The sequence below is a fragment of the Hemitrygon akajei genome, chromosome 17 (assembly GCF_048418815.1).
Source record: "Hemitrygon akajei chromosome 17, sHemAka1.3, whole genome shotgun sequence".
Lineage (NCBI taxonomy): Eukaryota > Metazoa > Chordata > Chondrichthyes > Myliobatiformes > Dasyatidae > Hemitrygon > Hemitrygon akajei.
In genome coordinates, this window is record NC_133140.1 from 51,456,705 (window position 1) to 51,478,095 (window position 21,391).

General features: G+C 38.8%; 1 protein-coding gene across 1 annotated transcript in view; it reads left to right on the plus strand.

Annotated features, from left to right (window-relative positions):
- pop4 (POP4 homolog, ribonuclease P/MRP subunit) overlaps window positions 1-21,391 on the plus strand; it is a 30,051-nt gene that overhangs the window by 5,997 nt on the left and 2,663 nt on the right. Inside the window, exons 2-6 of the mRNA XM_073070094.1 lie at window positions 6,387-6,439; window positions 8,718-8,935; window positions 11,324-11,401; window positions 15,708-15,769; window positions 19,648-19,749. Coding sequence (XP_072926195.1) covers window positions 6,387-6,439; window positions 8,718-8,935; window positions 11,324-11,401; window positions 15,708-15,769; window positions 19,648-19,749 — 513 coding nt within the window. The remainder of the gene's footprint in view (window positions 1-6,386; window positions 6,440-8,717; window positions 8,936-11,323; window positions 11,402-15,707; window positions 15,770-19,647; window positions 19,750-21,391) is intronic.

Below are 21,391 nucleotides of genomic sequence, written 5' to 3' on the forward strand. Positions count from 1 at the left end.
TTACGAGGCAAAATGTTTTTGGCGGCATGAAAAAAATCATGCATTAGCCGCCCCGTATTAAAGGCCGCAGTGTTCAAAGCTGTTCAAAATGTGGGAAAAAAGTAGCGGCTTATAATCCGACATCTACGGTAACCTAAATTTGTCCCAACTTCTCCTTCCAGGCAGAACCCTGGTAAACTTTTCCTGCACCCTCTCAAAAGTTCCACATCCTTCCTATATTTTTCCACTGAGGGTGTTTCTGGAGAGGGATTGTTGATAAGCTGAAACCTTATTTATAAATATACTCTGAAAGTATGTCCTCAAAAACACGGGTCTGTTTCATAATGAAAATTTTATCCCTGAAGAAAATTAATTAAAATGAGTATACAACAAAAGCTTAGTTCTCCTTGTGTAAAATGCCAGAAAGTGTCTACCAGAATAAACAAGATGTAAAGCATTGCAAATATGAAACAATAACTTCCGGAATGATGATGCAGTTCATTTTAACTGAGGTTTTCTTTCAAAGCATTGTGATCATTTTGATTTCTCCTTTAGTTACTTTGAGGAATATTTATATGTTGTAATGTGAATAATTTCATTCTTTTAATTACATAGTTCTGCCTTTTAATTTGTTCTCATTATCTTCTTGTATTTGGGGATTTGTAAATAGTAGTACCTCAGCCTATGATAGTTTCAATGTGATTAAAAGAAAATGCAATCCTCTGTCTGGGTGATTAGACTAGGCTACTTTGAAACTGAAGTACTTCACATCCTCAGCCATATAGTACATTATATAGTATATATAGTATATAGTACATAGTACTATATAGCCATATAGTAATCATACTGTTATGATTTAGTCTAATAAGTATACCACATAATGATTGTTATTTTTTAAACCTAGCTGCTATAGATCTGGCTGTTCTAGTACAACATAGAAAAATATGAAATGTTTCAAGCTTTAGCTTTTGGAGAATAATGCCAAAAAATTTGCTCATGTAGTAGAAACACATCTGACTGTTCAATAACAATAGTCAGCTTGACCATAGTTAGAGCTTGTCAAAATATATGTTAATGCATCTGGAATTTTTTTATGTGATTGTTGCTTTATAATTAGTTAAAGACAGAGTTAATTGGCAGTAAAATCAGGATTTATGCCCTGATTTTTCAGCTGTGAATTGATTTTCATTTCACTGAACTGCTCTAGCAAAATGTCTAAGGAGTTGTTTGCCTTATCTTTTCAGTCAGTAAATGCAATATGTGTATTCATTTCAGCAAATGACAGAAATGAAAGTTTCAAAAACCTTTCACTCCAAAGAATAGTCATTTGCAGTAACAGCCAATATTATTTGGGATTTATTTAGATGTTTTTAATTTGTTTTGGCAAATGCACATAAAAATTTGGCATTATGTAATTTGCCAGAAATGTTACATTGGGCTTAAAGCTAGACCAAAAGTTATTTTGCTTCTGTTTCCCCCCCCCCCCCCCCCCCTTCCATCCACTAAAGAGGTTTCAGGCTAAACAGGTCCGTTCATAGGTGATAATTTACCTTTCAGTATTTTCCTAGAAATGTAATAAAATCTTTCTGATGATTCAGTTAGTGTAGTGCTTCCTAACCTTTTTAGCCCAAAGCTCTTTCATACTTGCCAACACCCCCCGAAAACACTTTCATACTTGCCAATGCCCTCCCCACTTTCATATTTGCCATCGCCCCCCGAAAGCACGTTCATACTTGCCAACACCCCCCCGAAAGCACTTTCATACTTGCCAACACCCCCGAAAACACTTTCATACTTGCCAATGCCCTCCCCACGTTCATACTTGCCAACACCCCCCGAAAGCACTTTCATACTTGCCAACACCCCCCGAAAACACTTTCATACTTGCCAATGCCCTCCCCACGTTCATACTTGCCAACACCCCCCGAAAGCACTTTCATACTTGCCAACACCCCCCGAAAACACTTTCATACTTGCCAATGCCCTCCCCACTTTCATATTTACCAACACCCCCCAAAAGCACGTTCATACTTGCCAACACCCCCCCGAAAGCACTTTCATACTTGCCAACACCCTCCCCAAAGCACTTTCATACTTGCCAACACCCCCCCGAAAGCACTTTCATACTTGCCAACACCCCCCGAAAACACTTTCATACTTGCCAACGCCCTCCCCAAAGCACTTTCATACTTGCCAACACCCCCCCGAAAGCACTTTCATACTTGCCAACACCCCCCGAAAACACTTTCATACTTGCCAACGCCCTCCCCAAAGCACTTTCATACTTGCCAACACCCCCCAAAAGCACGTTCATACTTGCCAACACCCCCCCCGAAAGCACTTTCATACTTGCCAACACCCCCCGAAAACACTTTCATACTTGCCAATGCCCTCCCCACGTTCATATTTGCCAACGCCCTCCCTAAAGCACTTTCATATTTGCCAACACCCCTCAAAAGCACTTTCATACTTGCCAACACCCTCCCTAAAGCACTTTCATACTTGCCAACGCCCTCCCCAAAGCACTTTCATACTTGCCAACACCCCCCCGAAAACACTTTCATACTTGCCAATGCCCTCCCCACGTTCATATTTGCCAACGCCCTCCCTAAAGCACTTTCATATTTGCCAACACCCCTCAAAAGCACTTTCATACTTGCCAACACCCTCCCTAAAGCACTTTCATACTTGCCAACGCCCTCCCCAAAGCACTTTCATACTTGCCAACACCCCCCCGAAAACACTTTCATACTTGCCAATGCCCTCCCCACGTTCATATTTGCCAACGCCCTCCCTAAAGCACTTTCATATCTGCCAACACCCCTCAAAAGCACTTTCATACTTGCCAACACCCTCCCTAAAGCACTTTCATACTTGCCAACACCCTCCCTAAAGCACTTTCATATTTGCCAATGCTCTCCCTAAAGCACTTTCATATTTGCCAACGCCCCTCGAAAGCACTTTCATACTTGCCAACACCCTCCCTAAAGCACTTTCATATTTGCCAACGCCCCCCCCGAAAGCACTTTCATGCTTGCCAACACCCCCCCGAAAGCACTTCCATATTTGCCAACACCCCCCCCCCCCAAAGCGCTTTCATACTTGCCAATGCCCCTCTTAGGCACAATGTACATTCCAGCACCCCTATAGTGTAAAAACATCTCTACCATATCCTAACATGAGAAAAATGATTCTGCTTTTAATTTTTATTTGTCTTTAAATCTAGCTTACACAATACCTGTGTGCTGTACAGCAGCTTTGATATCAATGTGATCCTTAAGCTTGATGGTTTTTAGCAGGTGTTGAAATATCTGGTTCAAGTCGTGAAAGCAAACTCCTTAAGTCCCTACGTCTAACAAAGTCCAAGTGGTTTCTTTTTTTTGTGAGTTAGTGGTTCACTGCCCTGAAGCGTCTTTCAACCAGATAGGAGGATGGAAATGCAATGAAGAGCAGTTTTTCTCTTCTCCAAAGACCAGTAAACCTTCGTATGACAATGTAGCCGCATACCACAAAAACTGACATTTTTGAAAAGCATTTTTGCTTCATCATTCTGAATCTTAATAATTTCTTCTTGCAAGCTCGCTTCCTGTTCTTCCATCTTGCAAAGAAATGGGTTAATTACCCAGCCAGGAACTTCCAGATCGTTCAAATCCTTGAAATAATTCTGAAAAGCCTTCCTCAGTGTCTGCAGGTGTAAGTAGTTCTCTTGCAAATCACTGTCTGTGAAAGAGAGTGCCATACTTTCCATGAGGGCAACTGAGAGCATTCTTCTCCCAATGTTTTGCTTATATATTTTCAATTTTGTGATAAAAGTGGACACTGTACTTTTTACCTGGATTAAATTGAAATTCTTACCCTGTAGTTTCATATTTAGAATATTCAATTTGTCATACAGATCAGCTAGGTCTGCCACATCTTCACATAGAAGTTCAATCTTGTTTCCCAAGCGCTTGTCGACTTTGAGCAAAAATTCAACCACAGCATCAAAAAGATCAAAGAAACATTTTAAGCAGCAGCCTTTTGACAACCAATACACTTCAGTGTAAAGAAGCAAGTCTTCAGATACTTCCTTGTCTCAGCATAATTGGTGAAATATTCTGGTATTTAATGGATGAGCTTTAATTTGTTAGCAGGTATTACAAGAGTCTTGTTTGAAAAATGTTGCTGGCTGAGGTTTTTGGCTGCGAGATGTTGGTGATGAATTACACAATGGATTGCAAACAGACTTGGAATTTCTTTATTCATAAATGCCACTGAACCAGCATGGCGACCTGTCATATACGGTGTTCCATCTGTTGCAGAAGAAATCATATTCCTAATTGGAATACTTTTATCCTCAATATACATTTTGAGCTCGTCGGAAATGTATTCTCCATTGATATTTGTTTTTAACCTCTTACAAAAGAGAATTCCTTCGTAAACTTGTCTATTTTTGATAAACTGTACATATGCCATTAGCAATGCCTCGTCACATTTAGTTGACTCATCCAGTTGTATCCCAAATTCTGTTTTTATTTGTAGCTCTGTGCATGGTTGATATTCAATGTCTTCACTCGTTTCATCAATATGACGAGCTCAGAGTTATTACTCAGAGGAATTGATTTTAAGATACTGGTATCCATTTTGAGAACAGTGGGTGAGCACTTCTGATACAGCTGCCATTAGAAATCTTTCACCAATTGTATGAGATTTTCCATCCTGCTATCATTTTGGAAGTATTACCAGAAACAATGAGACTGCTATCAAGGTCATTTTTAGCTTTCTTGGCAAATGACTCGAGTGTGCAGCACTTTGCAAACACTTCTTTCATCTTCAGGAACAGAGAGTAATACCATACCTTTTCAGGGTTTCTTTTATGGAAGTGTTCCTGCAATCTTCATGGTTTCATGGCTTTATTAGACAGAATAGTTTTCCAAATAAGACACATGGAGCATCGCTGATCTGATGGGAATGGAATAAAACCATACAGCAGGTGTATAACATTTTATTGATGCACTTACTCTAGTTTCTGGTTCTTCGCAGGATTAGAACCTTCAGATTCACAGAGATCATGTCATGTATTTATCTATCATTAACAGAGCTGAATTAAAATAAAAAATTAACACACGGGGAATGCCTATTGGATGCTGACGATGGCAGTGAGTTGACATGGATGGAATGGTGTTAGCAGCATGTAAAGGAACAGCAAGGTGAAGATGAAGGCGGTCACAACAGTGAAAATTACATTGACAGGAATTTAGATTGGAATCTGAATGATAGTCAGGATAGAACTGGTGTTTGGCAAGTTAACTTTATACTATTCTAGTTGGCACAATTGACCAAACACATAAGGTCTTATAATCCCCAAGGATGGTCCTTGACTGCGCATATGAAGTCGAGGTCACTTTGAACACCTCAAGAGGAATCCTCAGGGTTGGCAGGTTCACTGACTCTATTTCACACTGTATTGTTGCGTGACCTGTTTTCCACAGATCTGTACAGAAAGTTGAAAGGGTGCATTTGACTTGCCAACTATTAAGTTGCATGAACTTGTTCCATGCTGCGAGTCAAGGGGGACTGTTGGGCACTCTGGTTCTAATAACGTCTGTTTGGTTGGTAAGGTCGGATGAGATTGCAGAGGTTCAGACACGTTGTGACAAGTGCTCACTGCCTGCACAGCCATGGTTCTTCCTGTGTTCCAGGACTTCATCCTTTTTCACCCTGGAAGTGTCTGCCCTAACTAATGGTTGGTCAGGTTTCATACCTCAAGTTAAGGTGTTGCTTAACCCCCCCCCCCCCCCGACAACTCCTATTTCTCCTAATGCACCCTTAGGATACGTAACCACTCTTATTAGGAATCACTGATTTGGTGTAGTTACTGTTCATTACATTACTAAATCAAATAGATTAAAAACTTACTTTGTGTAATTGTGCTGCCTGTAATAACTTAGCAGACAACCTCAGGTGAAAATAATAACTATTTATTTCCAACTTTACAGATTTGCCTTGTTCACAAATTTTGTGCAGTTTTAGAGGAATTTTGCACTCTTGTGTCTTTGTAACTCAATAACTACATTAGTGTTTTAGACTACTTGTAGAATTTTGCACTGACATTCAATGTATTCAAACAATAAATTTTGATTTTCCAGTTATATGTAGCTTACATTTTCTATTATTTTCATATTTTTATTTCATAATCAAAATCATATGTTGTGAAATTTATTGTTTTGCGGTAGTACAGTGCAATGCATTAAAAATACTGTAAGTTTCAATAAGAAATATATAAAAATATAAGCAGTGGAAAGCTGAGGTAATAGCCCACTTTTAAAATAATCTGAAGTAACTGTGTATTAAAATAGCAAGCTGTCTCTTTTGTTTATCACTGTCTTGTTACCCAATGTAATTAAGTTCTGTTTTTGCTGTTGAAGGAATTATATACAGCAGAATCCGTGCTGACGCAGTAGACCAGGCAGATGTGAAGGTATGCTACTCAGTGGTCACTGTCGCCCTCTTGTGTTTTTATATTGACAATCCATGAAATCGCACAGTTTATTTAGCAGTGTGTAAGCAACCTGAACTGTTCTGATGCACATTCAGCGATATGCATGATATATTATACACCAAAACTTTATTTCCAAGTACAATAATGTTAATATTTTTTCCATGTATTAGCCATCATGTTTTTTAGCCTCTTTGCTCTGCAGTTTGAGGCTTCACTGTGACTTATATATTGTTTTGCACCATTTTATTTGTAATTATATAGTTAATACAGCAATGATTGTATTTATTGAATTTTAATAGTGAATGAAGTTTATAAAATTATAGAAACTTATGATCTAGAAGGAAGCTATTATATTAGTCCATGCCAGCCAAAAAAAAGAGAGAATCTTGATCCATCAGCATGTAGGAGTGCTCATCTAATTTTTTTTTAATGGTATGAGGGTTTCTACCTCCTCTGCTCTTTCATGCTGTGAGTTCCAGGTTCCCAACATTCTCTAGGTTAGCAACAAAATCCTCAACTTCCAAATATATTTCCTGGTACTTTAAAACAATGATCACTTGTTATTGCCTGTTCTTTTAAAGAAATCCTTCCTATCACTGTGTCTGGTCTCATAATTTTAAACATCTCAATTAAATCTCCCCTCAACAATTCTGTTGTAACAAAATCAACACCAGTCTATCTAGCCATTCTTCATAAATAACTTTCTCCAGCCTCAGTAAGTTTAATGTAAATCTGATCTGTAACTTTGTAGTACAGTATTATTATTTTCTTCCATATGGTGATAAGAACTATGTGCATTATACTGGTTGCAATCCAACTAGGCTGTAATGTAATGCAGCTTTTCATCCCTACTTTTATGTTTTGTGTCTCAGCTAATAATGAAAGCTATCTTACTAGCTTTATTAGCTGTCCTCTCTGCTTGTCCTAGTATGTTCAGAGATCTGCTTTTCTTGAATACTCTACCTCACACTTGCTCTAATTGAATTCTCTCATCCACCTGCATAAGTAATTTATTATTGTAATACTCTCCTGTGTGCAGAACTTTCTTCCTCGTTGTCAACTACCTGTCCAAACTTTATGTTCTCTTAATTATTGTTTCTCCATTTGAGTATAAATTATTGCTATATACCATAGAAACCAAGACACCTTGTAGTGAATTCTGTGGGGCCCCAATACAAGTGGGCCTTTAGTCCAAAACACATTCGTCCTTTCCTTGAGCCAATTTCTGTATTTGACATTCTGTTTTCATTTGGAATCCATGTACTTTTCTGATTGGCCAGAATATGAGTCTTCCATGTAGAGTAGATCTAAGTGCTAATAGCATGAGCCATCCATTTTAGAATATATTTTTTAAAAATGGCTTAATCAGTGCTCTTTCTCTTTAAGAGATTCACATTGAAGCTTCTGCCTAATCTTTAACTTGCTAAATGATAATTTATTCCATGCTTCAGAATTTTTCCTCAGCAATTTGCCTATCATCAATATCAGACAGACTGACAAAGTTAGTCTAAGCATTTCTCTCCCATTTTGAAAGAATGATATCATGTTACTAACTACTGCTTCTGTAAAAGAGAGAATTGAAAAATTCTGGTTAAAGCCTCTGCTATTTGATCCTTTCTTTATAAAGTCATAGAGCACAGAAACAGGTCCTTCATCCCAGGTAGTTCATGCCCAGATTCATTTCTTCCAAATGTGCTTATTTGTCTGATTTTGAAGATGCCAAGTTCTTTAATATTTCTTTCTCCACTGTTTTCAATGTTCCACATCCTTTTTTCCAAACCAGAATATATGTGTTATATCCCTCTTTTGTGAAGGTAGATGCAAAATATAAGAACAAGGGAAGTGGGAGTAAAAATAGACAATAAATCCTTTGAGCCTATTCTGTAGCTGATCTGATTGTTGAGCTCAATTCCACTTCACTGCTAGATTAAAGTAATCCTTAATTCCCTTATGCTCCAAAGTGAATCTACCTTGGTTTTATCAGGTTTCCCCACAGACTGAATACCTTCTGAATCTCTAATAGACTGTGTACTTTCTTTTGTTATAATCTTGCACTTTATTTCTAAATCACCTTTTGGGTTTTACTTCCCAATATTTTTATATCAAGGTTCAATTGTTTAAAATTTTGCCCATATACTTCTTATACTACCCTAGGCAACATCTTTTGCTAATCAAATCGGTTTCTTTTGTTTGGGGGTTGCAATTGTCAATCTTCTATTTTCAAAATTTTCAAATATTCATAAATTCCTTCTGACAGCTTCCAGAAGGCAAACAATCTGCAAAGTTTGTCGCATCCTTTCTCCGATCCAGTTTACCGCAATTAAGCCCTGAGGAAGTTAAGAAATATTTGTATAAAAATGTTACTGTTGTTGGTGTTACAACAAAGTTCAAGAAAAAGAAGAGGAAAGCGAAGTGTTTGTCTGCTAAAGAAAGGCGGGAATTGAGGCTATTTGAGCTCAAACCAGAACAACAAAGGTACGCTTGCCTTGTTTATGTTAAAATATTTGTCTCCATTTGATTTTTATGTAATTTTGTAGATTATTTTAAGAAGCAGAAAAACACTGAAGAAATGGGTATTCTATTTAAAATCTGTATGTGTGTGTGTAGAGCATCAGGTTATTGAGTTCCTATAAATTCCAGCTTCAGCTCTTATTCACTGATTGGAGTTTCATCATCTGGTATCTGGATGACATGTCCAAGATTCCACAAAGATGCACTTCATTCTAAATAGAGTGGATTCCAGTTAATTGGGCCATCAGTTAATCGGGGCAGCCACTTATTTGAAACAAATCTTAAAGAAGGAAAACTAATTGAGAAAATAGCTGGGATTCCCTTTGTTAATTTGGGATACTATGCCGCTTAATTGGGACGGAAACAGTAGTCACCGAAAAGTTTCTAACTAGTATCCGTCACGTGTACTTGTGTGGCCATTAGACACTACACCATTCTTAGACTGATCAGTTTTTAAATAACATCAGTTGTATGTGCTTGTGTTATGTTATCCATTTGGGCTGACAGAAAGCAGTGGTTTTTGATCATTTTGTTTTTCATTTTGACTTATAACAATTTCAGACCCTTGTCAAGAAGCCACAAAAAGATTTGACACTACCCGAAAAAATGACCTCACTGGACCAAGTTAAAAGCCATCTGAACTTGAGCTAGTGACTACACAGGATGCCAGGAAATTTATTGTTGAATTATGACACTACTTCATGCAGGAAGGCAATGAAGGCAGTCCATTGCACCAGACAACAAATTTTTTCAGAAGGGTTGCCGCCTCAGGAATTTTTTTTTGTTTTGCTTATGATAGACTGCTTGAAGCTGAATACAACTATAGTTTTCACACTACTTGTATCATGAGGGAATGTGGAGAAACAAAAAATTAACTTTTATTGAATATAGTGAACAAGAAATTTTATTGAGGAAGAAATTAACTTTTATTGAATTACGTAATGGTGCTGATGCTTTACAATAGTTCAACTAAGCTAAAAGTGTTCTGTTGATTTTTGTTAGTACTCGGTGTCCAACAATAATCAGCCAGCATTGATGGATTCCAGTTGCTTTGATACTGTTTCTCCATGATCGCAATGTCTGGTGAAACCGTATACCATGCTCATCATCGACAATGCCAGAATTCGCAGAGAAGACGTGTATAAATGAGAATACAGAAAATGAATTTTTAGTGATATGTTGCTATCATGGTTTTATATGCTCAAAGCATGGTGTCAACCAGGTACTCATAGTTAGGTGCTCTGTAGTTGTCAAGAAAACTTTCTACAACTTTGAATGCCTTCCATGCAATTCCCACTAGAAGTCCTTTATTAATCTTGGCATCAGTTATTCAGTTATGAATTGAAATAACAGATATAGGCGATTTCAAAAAAAGTGATGCAATATAGGAAAACGTCAAGGTGATTTTCATGATCAACAGCCTAAACTCGATAAGATACACACAAAATTATTCAGGAAGCAAAATCATCATTGTGTAGTGTTATCTGCACTGATTTTGTTCATTTAGTCAATAAAAAGAACGTGGCAGCTTACACTGGATGAATTCCTCTGTAGATAACTATTAGGAAATAATGCAGAGTTTTATAGTACTGTAGTAATATTGGTAACATTCTAATTTGTTCTGTATTTCATTTAATTACATTCTTTGTTACTCAGTTAAATTGTAGTTTGATTTTTTTATACCTTTTTAACTATTTCCATGAAACGTAAGCTCATTGGGGCAGCCACTTAATTGGGCCAAAATGTACTGGTCTCGATGTGTCCCAGTTAACCAGGATCCACTGTGTGCCTTGTGTCCTCTGATAATTAGCTAAGGTAGTGAAGGTGGTGAGCTCCACTTTCTGAACTGCTGTTCTAGGTGAAGATCCTCGAAAGCTGGGAAAAGGATAGAAATTTTTAATGAAAACAATGATATATTTTATATTTATGCACAAATAATTTGTATTCAAATTCTAGTGCGGTCCTTCTCTGACAAGGGAAATAACAAAGTAAACATTCTAAAAATTCTTATTGTGTACTTGATCAAACACCATTTCTGTTTATTTACCACTGTATTGATTTATGGTAGTTCTTCAGCAAATGTTTGGCAAGTTTAGCGCAGTCTCTGCATTAAATAAACATCACTTCAATGTGGAAAGTAATAATGCTTCCATTTTCTGTGGCAATTCAAAATGTCAAGTATTTGCTGAAATACTTGCAGTACATTGCAAACTGAACAGTTTTGTAGGCTTTTCTATGCATTTTCTATTATTTCAAATAGAATTTCCATGAAATTCATTTTCACCCATCAGCTTTATATGAGGCTGTAGGTGTTAAAATACTAATTAGAACCATTTTGCTTTTTTTTTCCAGGTATGAATTGTTTCTCCCTCTGCATGAGCTATGGAAACAGTACATTCGAGATCTATGTAATGGCTTGAAACCTCAAACGTAAGTACTGTCATTGTTTTGCAAAATGCACACATTAGTACACTATATGTGAACTTGAAGGACCTGTGTGATTAACTGCAACAAGACCATATCATTCAGAAATGTAGAACAACACATGAAAAGCTGGTGCCTGTTGAGCTCTACAGATAACAATGTGACCATCTTCTTAACATTAGCATTATTACTGATGAATCACATTTTTCAAGAGCTGAGAATTTTGTGGAGTGTGGGTGTACAAGGCACCATTGGTCAGGAGCATATTCTGACATATGCCACACACCATTCCAACATGGCAATATTTTATTTATCCTTCATCTTTGGTGGGCCAGGTTAGGAACCTTTCAGTCAATACCACTGTGGAAACTCTTTGTCTGAAGGTAAAACTGCAGGGAGATAGTCACCCCTAAGTCTTGCAGGAAGCAGGTACCTGGATGACATTCAGGAGAGGGCAAGGAAATGGGCAGCCAGTATCCCTGTGGCTCTGTTCCTCAATAATAAGTGTACAGCTTTGGATACCTTTGAGGTTGGTAGTGGATCCCAAGAGAGTGAATATGTAGAATGTCAACAAGGTGGCTTTTTAGAGCAGCTTGTATTTGAACCTACTAGGGGATCAGCTAGGTTGGATTGGGTGATATGTCGATTAGGGAGCTGAAGGCAAATGAACCCTTTGGGGACGATGATCATAAAATGATATAATTCACCCTGCAATTTGAGAGGGAGAAGCTAAAGTCTAATGTGTCAGCATTACAGTGGAGTAAAGGGAATTGTAGAGGTATGAGTGAGGAGCTGGCGAGAGTTGATTAGAAGGGGGCAATAACATGGAGGACAGCAGAGCCACGATGGTTGGAGTTTCTGGGGGCAGTTCAGAAGATGCAGGATAGATACACTTCAAAGAATAAGAAGTATTCAAAAGGCAGAATTACACAACCGTGGCTAACAAGGGATGCCAAAGGCAAAATAGAGAGCATATAATAGAGAAAAAATTAGTGGGGATTTAGAGAATTGGGAAACTTTTAAAAATCAACAGATGGCAACTAAAAAGCCAAAATGGAGGAGAAAAAATGAAATATGAAGGTAAACTAGCCAGTTATTATCAAAAAGGATACCAAAAGTTTTTTTTTAAGATATATAAAGAGTTAAAGAAATGTGAGACTGCTCACAATTAAACAAAGGAAGAAGAAGAGAGCAAGCCCCTTCCACGTGCTATTTTATATACCCAGGATATTAGAAACTGGACACCGGGCAGTTATCCAATGTGAAAAGCAGCTGCAGCTTCTAAACTAATCAATCACAAAGGAAGCGACTTTCAACAATCAGAATAAAACACTCCACCTCTCAAAAGTTGTGAGCATGATGATCCATCCCACAGACTATTATGACTCACGAACTCCAAACTAAGTTATACATAAATGACAAGTACAGTACCCAATACTGTCAACCTAATAGTCATCTCCCAGTATGCTATAGTAATCCACCAGCCTCTCTGTGCCCCAAAAGACCACTAGCCCTGCCCCAGTGTGTAATAGCCAATGAGCTGGTCCCGCACTTAATCTTATACTCTGAGATGTGATCGACCAGGTGAGTGATGTTACCCGACCCCTTGGGAATCTTCGTGTAACATTCGTGACCAGTAACAGTATAAGTGCCACCTTTCTTTTCAGCAGGTAATCCAAGGCCATCGAAATCAGTTCCTGGGTCAGTCTAGCTGTACCATGCTGAGAAAGGCAGTCATTCAAAACCTCCATCCTTTGTAATACCCCTCTGATCGACCAGCATGGGCAAGGACACTGGGGTGGCATACATACAGCACTACATATCAAGCACACCATCCTGTGTGAATAATGGGTAGGCTTAGGAATTGCATATCAGTGCCGTTCAGCTTCCATCCAACAAGTGCCCAGCTTCACAATACCATTTAGCATAGACACAGCCGTCCCAGGATACTGCTTCTGCTCACACTTGCCAAGCACTTTGCACCTTGTACCTTTACTCAACTTAGCACTTACACTACACTCCCTGTCAGGTGGAGAAATCACTTTATGAGTCAGGACATTCCAATTATATAAATGCTATGTTTTAAAAAAATACCAGCCCTTAAAGGACTCACTCCACCAGAGCATTTAAGGGCCCAGTCCCTTAAGGCTGTTACCATACCCTAGGTTAAGGTTGACTGGAATGGACTAGTACCTCCCAGCTCCCTCATAACAGAATGCAAGAAGCCAGATAATTTCCCCCAACGGTCTTCATCGTCAAAGAGATTGATGTCAGTGGCATGCCTTCTGAGTTGTAATAAGGAGCTTTCATACAGATTCAGTAATCTGATCCATTGGTCCAGTGTGCAAATTCAAATGCCACCCACAGGAATGTATAAGAGGATCTCACACCACAAACCGCCATTCTGTTATGCAGGGAAATACATATGATTAGTCACTGGATATTTTGAAAATATAAAAAACAACAAAACTACTAGAATTGCTCCCCAAATGCTCAATTCCCTCTGACATGTGGACATCTCATATCCAAAATAAAGTTGCCCAAAAAGGGGCTTGGGAGTCCTTGAACAGGGTTCCCTAAAGATTAATTTGCAAGTTGAGTCAGTGGTGAGGAAGGCAAATGCAATGTTAGCATTTATTTCGAGAGGACTGGAATATAAAAGCAAGGAAGTAATGCAGAGGCTTTATATGGCACTGGTGAGGCCTCACTTGGAGTATTGTGAGCAGTTTTGGGACCCCTTATCTAAGAGAGTATGTGCTGACACTGGAGAGGGTTCAGAGAAGATTCGTGAGAATGATTCCAGGAATGAAAGGGTTATCCATTGAGGAGTGTTTGATGGGTCTGCGCTTATACTCATGGGAATTTAGAAGAATGGGGGAGGGGAACTCATTAACATGAATCAAATGTTGAAAGAGTGGATATGAAGAGAATGTTTTCTATAATGGGAGAGTCTGGGACCAAAGGGAACAGCCTCAGAATAGGAGGATGTAAATTTTGAATGTAAATGAGGAATTTCTTAAGCCAGAGTGGGGTGAATCTTTAGAATTCATTGCCACAGGTGGCTTTTGAGGCCAGGTTATTGGATTAATAGCTTAAGACTGATAGCTTCTTAATTAGTGAAACGCTACATGGCGAAGATAAGAGAATGGGATTGAGAGGGAAATGGATTGGCCATGTTGAAATGGCAGACCAGACTTGATGGATTGAATGGCCTGATTTTGCTCCCATGTCTTATGGTATTCCAGAAGGTGGCTTACTTTCACCTTCACAAGATCATTTGGAAGTAGGCGTTGATTCTGGCCTTGCCAATGATACTAACAGCTCATAAATGAATGGAATAAAAGTACAAGTAGGAATTTATGGAGCCTGTCTGGAAACAAAGGCACCAGTCTATCAGTAGACAAACTCACAAAGCTTTTATTCTTAAATTGATTCAATTCCTTCAAGGACAAGTACATAAAAGAAGTTTAAGTTATCAAGCACTACAGCTTAAGAGATACTGCTTTCAAGTTTACTCAGTTCTGTAAATGTTGCTTGAAAGTATTTATTAAAAAAATTAAGTGGAAGTCAATATATATTTATTGAGATACTGCCCAGCAATTCCCAATTAACCCTAGTATAATTGCGGGATAATTTTACAATGAATAATTAACCTACTAACCAGTATGTCTTTGGACTGTGGGAAGAAACCAGAGCACCTAATGAAAGCCCATGCATTCCATAGGGAAGATGTACTGACTCCTTACAGATTATGTTCAACTTGAGCTCTGAGCTCCAGCACCCAAGCTGTAATTGTGTCACGCTAACCACTACACTACCGTAGCGTCCCCTATATCCAGGTACTTTGGCTATGATACTCGTACTACTGAAACGAAAGAGACAGTGATAGGTATACATTCATTTTGTTATATTCCTTTTCAGGGTCATTGAACAAAGGGACGTTGAATCTTTTTTTTTAATAAGTTTTTTTTTCAAATCCCACAACTTTATATGAATCAGAAATAATTTATTTTCTAACAATGAGCCCAACATGTCCTTTACTTTTGGAAAGTATCTCAGTTATGGAAGTGGTATGAGATAAATTACTATGGTGTAAAGGAGGTTCTAAGTTTTTATTGCTGTGTTTCATCAATGTTGAGATCTTTTTAAATTTATTGATGCACATAGCTAAAATTTTAAAAATTAAAATGTTTTAAGTACTAACAAGGGGGTTTTAAGTAGTAATTTAGTAAAACCTGTTGAATGTCAGCTGACATGTAAATGATATCAGTGCTTTTGTGGTTGTTATACAATATTTCTAAAACATTCATAGGTCAACGAATATGATCCAGACAAAGCTGATGAAGGCAGACTTTCATGGGGCCATTGTGACAGGTACATAGAATTTACTCTGTAATAAGCAAAAGTACAAAAAACTCTTGCCGTGGAAGAGAAACCCTAAGGTGTAGAAAATATAGTGGATTCTGGTCAATTGAGCCTTACATTAATCAGGGCAGCTATTTATTTGGGACGCTGTGCCACTTAATTGGGCAGAAGACTGTTAACCAAACAATTTCTAACTAGCGTCAGTCACATTCGCTTGTTTGAACGTTAGACTCTACACTATGCTTAGAACAAATAGTTTTTAAATGTCATCACGAGGAAATCTGCAGATGCTGGAAATTCAAACAACAACACACACAAAACACACACAAAATGCCGGTGGAACACAGCAGGCCAGGCAGCATCTATAGGGAGAAGCACTGTCGACGTTTCGGCCTATAGATGCTGCCTGCCCTGCTGTGTTCCACCAGCATTTTGTTTGTTTAAATGTCATCAATTGTGTTTGTTTCCAAAAAGCAGTGATTTTTTTGTTACTGATAGTTCATGAGAAATGAGCAATAAGACAATTCAGAACTTTTTTTCTCACAACTCAGGTATATGGGTAAAACAGCTTCATTTTCTTGTGGGTATACTCAGTAAATCCATAATGGAATAATAACTATAATAGAATCAATGAAAGACCACAGCAAATGGGCTTTCGACCCGTGTGCAAGTACAGAAAGAAAATAATAATAATAAATATACATAAGCAATAGTTATCGAGAACATGGGATGAAGATGCCTTGAAAGTGAGTCCATAGGTTGTGGGAATATTTCAGTGATGGCAAGTGAAGATCCCCTTTGATTCAAGAGCCTGATGGTTGAGGGGTAATAACTGTCCCTGAACTTGGGAGTGTGAGTCCAGAGGCTCCTGTACCTTCTTTCTGATGGCGTCAGCAAGAAGAGATGTCCTTGAAGAAGATGGATGCTGCTTCCTTGCGACAACGATTTGTGTAGATGTGCTCAATGGTGGGAAGGGGTTTATCCGTGATAGGCTGAGCCGTATCCACTTATTTTATGTAGAATTTTCTGTTCAAGGGCATCGGTGTTTCCATACAAGACTGTGATACTGCGATGCAACTAATTAATATACTCTCCACCACACATCTATAGAAGTTTGTCAAAGTTTTAGATGTCATACCGAATCTTCTCAAACTCCTAAGGAAATAGAGGTGCTCTCATGCTTTCTTCGTAATTGAACTTGCGTGCTGGGCACAGGATAGGTTCTCTGAAATTTAAAGTTGCTGAACCCTCAGCATCTCTGATCCTCTGATGCAGACCGGCTCATGGACCTCTGGTTTCCTCCTTCTGAAGTCAATGATCAGCTCCTTGGTCTTGCTGACATCGAGTAAGAAGTTGTTGTTGTGGCACCTGTCAGCCAGATTTTCTATCTCCCTCCAATATGCTGATACGTCACCACCTTTGATTCGGCTGATTGAGAGTAGTGTCGTCAGCAAATTTAAATGTGGCATTGGAGCTGTGCTTAACCACACAGTTATAAGGGTAAAGTGAGTAGAGCAGGGGACTAATCACACAGCCTTGTGGTGCACCTGTGCCGATGGAGATCGTGGTGGTGATGTTGACAATCCAAACTGACTGGGGTATACAAGTGAAAAAAATCAAGGACCCAATTGAACATGGAGGTAAAGTGGTCAAGGTCTTGAAGCTTATTGATTAGTTTTGAAGAGATGATGGTATTGAATACTGATTTGCAGTCAATAAAGAACATCCAGATGTATGCATCTTTGCTGTCCAGATGTTTTGAGGTTGAGTGAAGAACCAATGAGTTGGCACCATCTGTGGACCTCTTTCATCACTGATGTCTCAAAATTGTGGATGTAAGTGAGACTGGATGATAGTCATTGAGGCAGTCTTCCTTGTTCTTCTCAAGCACCGGTACAATGATTGAAGTTTGCTTGATCAGGTGGGTACCTCAGATGGCTGAAGTGAGAGGTTAAAGATCTCACTGAACACTCCAGCCAGTAGATCGGCACAGGTCGTTAGTACTTAGCCAGGTACCCCCGTTTGGGCCAGATGCTTTTCATGGATTCACCCTCCTGAAGGCTCCTTGCACATGGGCGTGAACTCACAGGATGATCGGGGGCTGTGGGGGTTCATGATAGTTCCTCCATGTTTTGCCAGTCTAAGTGAACATAAAAGGCATTGAGCTCATCTGGAAGCAAAACCTGGTTGTCACCTGTGTGGCTTGATTTTACTTTATTAGAGGTGATAGCATTCAAGCCCTGCCACAACTGTTAAGCATCCTCTGTTGATTCAAGTTTAGTCTGAAATTGTCACTTCACCTTTGAGATGGCTTTCTGCAGATCATACCTGGACCTCTTGTAACTTTCTTGATCACCAGACTTGATAATCTCTGAACTGGTCTTCAGCATATTGTGGATCTCATGGTTCATCCAAGGCATCTGGTTAGGGAAACGCTGAATGATTTTGTCGAGACACACTCATCTACAACTGTTTCTAGAAAGTCCGTGAAAACCATAGTGTATTCATTCAGAACCACAGATGAGTCCTTGAATGTGGCCCATTCCACCGACTTGAAGCAAACCCATAGATACTTGTCTGCCTCCCACTACCATCTCTTTGTTGTAATCTCTGGAGCCTTGCCTCAGCTTGTATGCAGGCAGGGAAGGACAGCCAGGTGATCGGATTTCCAGAAATGCAGTCGGGGCATGTAATGGTAGGTTTCCCTTATCTTACTGTAACAGTGATCTAGTGGGATGAGACCTCTGGTGCTACAGGTTTTATGCTGGTGGTGATTTGGCAGGGATTTCTTCAAACAAAGCTGGTTGAAGTTCCCGGCCATGATTTGAAATGCACCAGGATGGATTGTTTCTTGTTTGGAGACAGCATCATGCAGTATCTCAAGCACTTGATTATAGTCACCTGCTGGTGGTATCTAAACTCTGGTGAAGATCACAGATGAGAACTCCCGAGGTAAGTAGAATGGATGGTGTTTGATTGTTAGATTTTCAAGGTCAAGGGAACATAAGTTCAACAAAACCGCCACATCAAAGCACCACCGAGTTTATTATGAAACACACACCTTTGCCTTTTCCAAGTCAGCTGTCTGGTAGATTCTGTGAATCGAGAAGCCTTTGGGTCTGATTGCCGCATCTGGCTTACTGAATGTAAGCCACGTCTCAGTTAAGCATAGAACACAACAATCTCCCATTTCCCTTTGAAACAGTAATCTTGCCTTCAGGTCCTCAATTGGTGGTTTAGAGTTTCTTCTGTGTTGTATCACTCCACAAGTGCTGCAATATGACATAAAAGTGGAAGAATTAAAATGGAATTTCCATCAATGATGGAAGAACACTTCAGGAACTTTTTCCATCTAACTAAATATTTTGGCACCTGCAGTGACATTGACTTTTATTTATTTATTGACATATGTCATGGAGTAGACCCTTCCAGCCCTTGGAGCCACACCACCCAGCAATCCCCTGATGTAGTCCTTGCCGAAATACAGGACAATTTACAAAGATCAATTAACCTACCGACCAGTACATCTTTAGTAAGTGGGAGGAAACCCACACGATCATGGGGAGAACATACAAACTGCTTACAGGCAATGGTGAGAATTGAACCTGGTCATCCTTACCGTAAAGCATAGTGCTAACCACTACCGCCCCCCATCTACTAATGATACTTAGGCATAGGTAATTATTGCACTGTCAGTGACGTCTAGATCACCAATAACTTAATTGGTGAGAGAACTCCATAAATTGACTCTTAAACCAAACTCCTATCTTTCTATTCCCTAAGCAGGTTTTGTTGGCAGTCATTTTAACTCATCAGTATAGAAGCATTAAAAAAATTACTTCTTTTGAGATTTGCATTCATGTATTGAATATCTATTTGTATTACAGTGGTCAAGTCCAAATGCCCCTCTTATGTAGGGATTACTGGAATTGTCCTGCAGGAAATGAAACATATATTCAAGATTATCACTGTGGAAAATAAGCTTAAAGGTAATGTTACAAATCCTATGTCTTTACATAAAGGGTTTTGTACTGTCCTCTGAGTGATAGCACAATATTGAGATAAGAATAAGGTGCTTTGGTGAATTACCTACTAAACTACTACATGCTTCCTTTTTTATGTTCCCAACTTTATCCATTTTATGTTTCTGACCAATTCCAAGTTTAAAATGCATTTATTTGCTATGGATACTCTTACAAAACTTGCGGAATTGTAATTTGTTCTGTTCCTTTGAACTTCTTCTTCTTGTATTGTAGTATTTAATCAAACCAGCTAGAAACCCCAATCCCACGGAGTTGTCATAATCAAAATTGTTTTAATGTAGAAAACCTCATTGAAGTGAGAGAACTCCAGACTAGCCACTTTAGCTTTGACATGATTTTCAGCTTCCCCTTGCCTTATGGCTTTAAAAGTGATTTAGGCTTTTTTGATTAAAATTAACTTCAAAGTAACATTTGTACTGTTAGCCTTTGGTAATAAGTCCATTTACATATTACCTTCAAAGTAGCATAAATTCCTGAAGAACATTAGCAGAAAGAGGAAAATAATGCTGAGCCATACAGAGTTATCAATGTAATTGATCATAATTTTGGTCAGAGATGTAGATTTTAAGGAACACCTTAAAAACAGGGAAAAGAGGTAGATGTTGAAGAGATTTAGAGAGGGAAAGAATTTTAGGGACTATTGTGCAGACAGCTGAAGCATAGCTACAAGTGGTGGAGTGGTTTAATTCATGGATGAGTAAGAAATCAGAATTACAGAAGGCAGTTATCTTAGCAAAATACAAGACTGGAACAAGATACAAAAATTAGGAAGAGGACATAGGAGGGATATGGAAACAAGTACAGTCGGCCCTCCTTATCCGCGGATTCCACATGCGAGAATTCAACCAACCGCGATTCGTGAAAACCCGGAAGTGCTCTTCCAGCACTTCTTGTTCCAGCATGTACAGACTTTCTTTTCTTGTCATTATTCCCTAAACAATGCAGTATAACCACCATTTTACATAGCATTTACATTGTATTAGGTATTATAAGTAATCTAGAGATGATTTAAAGTATACGGGAAGATGTGCGTGGGTTATTGTGCATCAGGATCGAAAAAATCGGAAGTTCTCTTACTAAGTAAGTCGGAACAGGTACATCCGGTATTATTTAGCGTCAGTTAGTCAAACGTTTGTCTTAGTATATAATATATATTTTACCTTTCTATGCATATAAAACACTTAAGAACGTATGTTTCAGCGCCGGGCTCGGGAAGTTCCCGTGTTCAATCTAGTGACAGATCGCTATGGAGTGCGCTCTCCACTGTGCCGGGTTGACGTGGAGGATCAAAAACCCAAAACCCAATAATTAAACCACTGCGTTGCTAGGTAATAATTGTAGCTTTCATTGGGGCAGAGCCTTTCTCACTTTATCCTTTAAAATTGTTCCAATCGTTGACCGACGTAGCCTAACACTTTTACAGTGACCGATGGCGTTTCACCTCTTTCCGATCGCTTTATTATTTCCACTTGATTTTCAATCGTGATAGTGATTATTTTCGTGAACAGAAACACTGTGCATTCAGAGCTCTAGCTCTAATGTGGTCCTAATGTCCACGGCACTGAGACAGGTTAAATAAGGTCTGGGC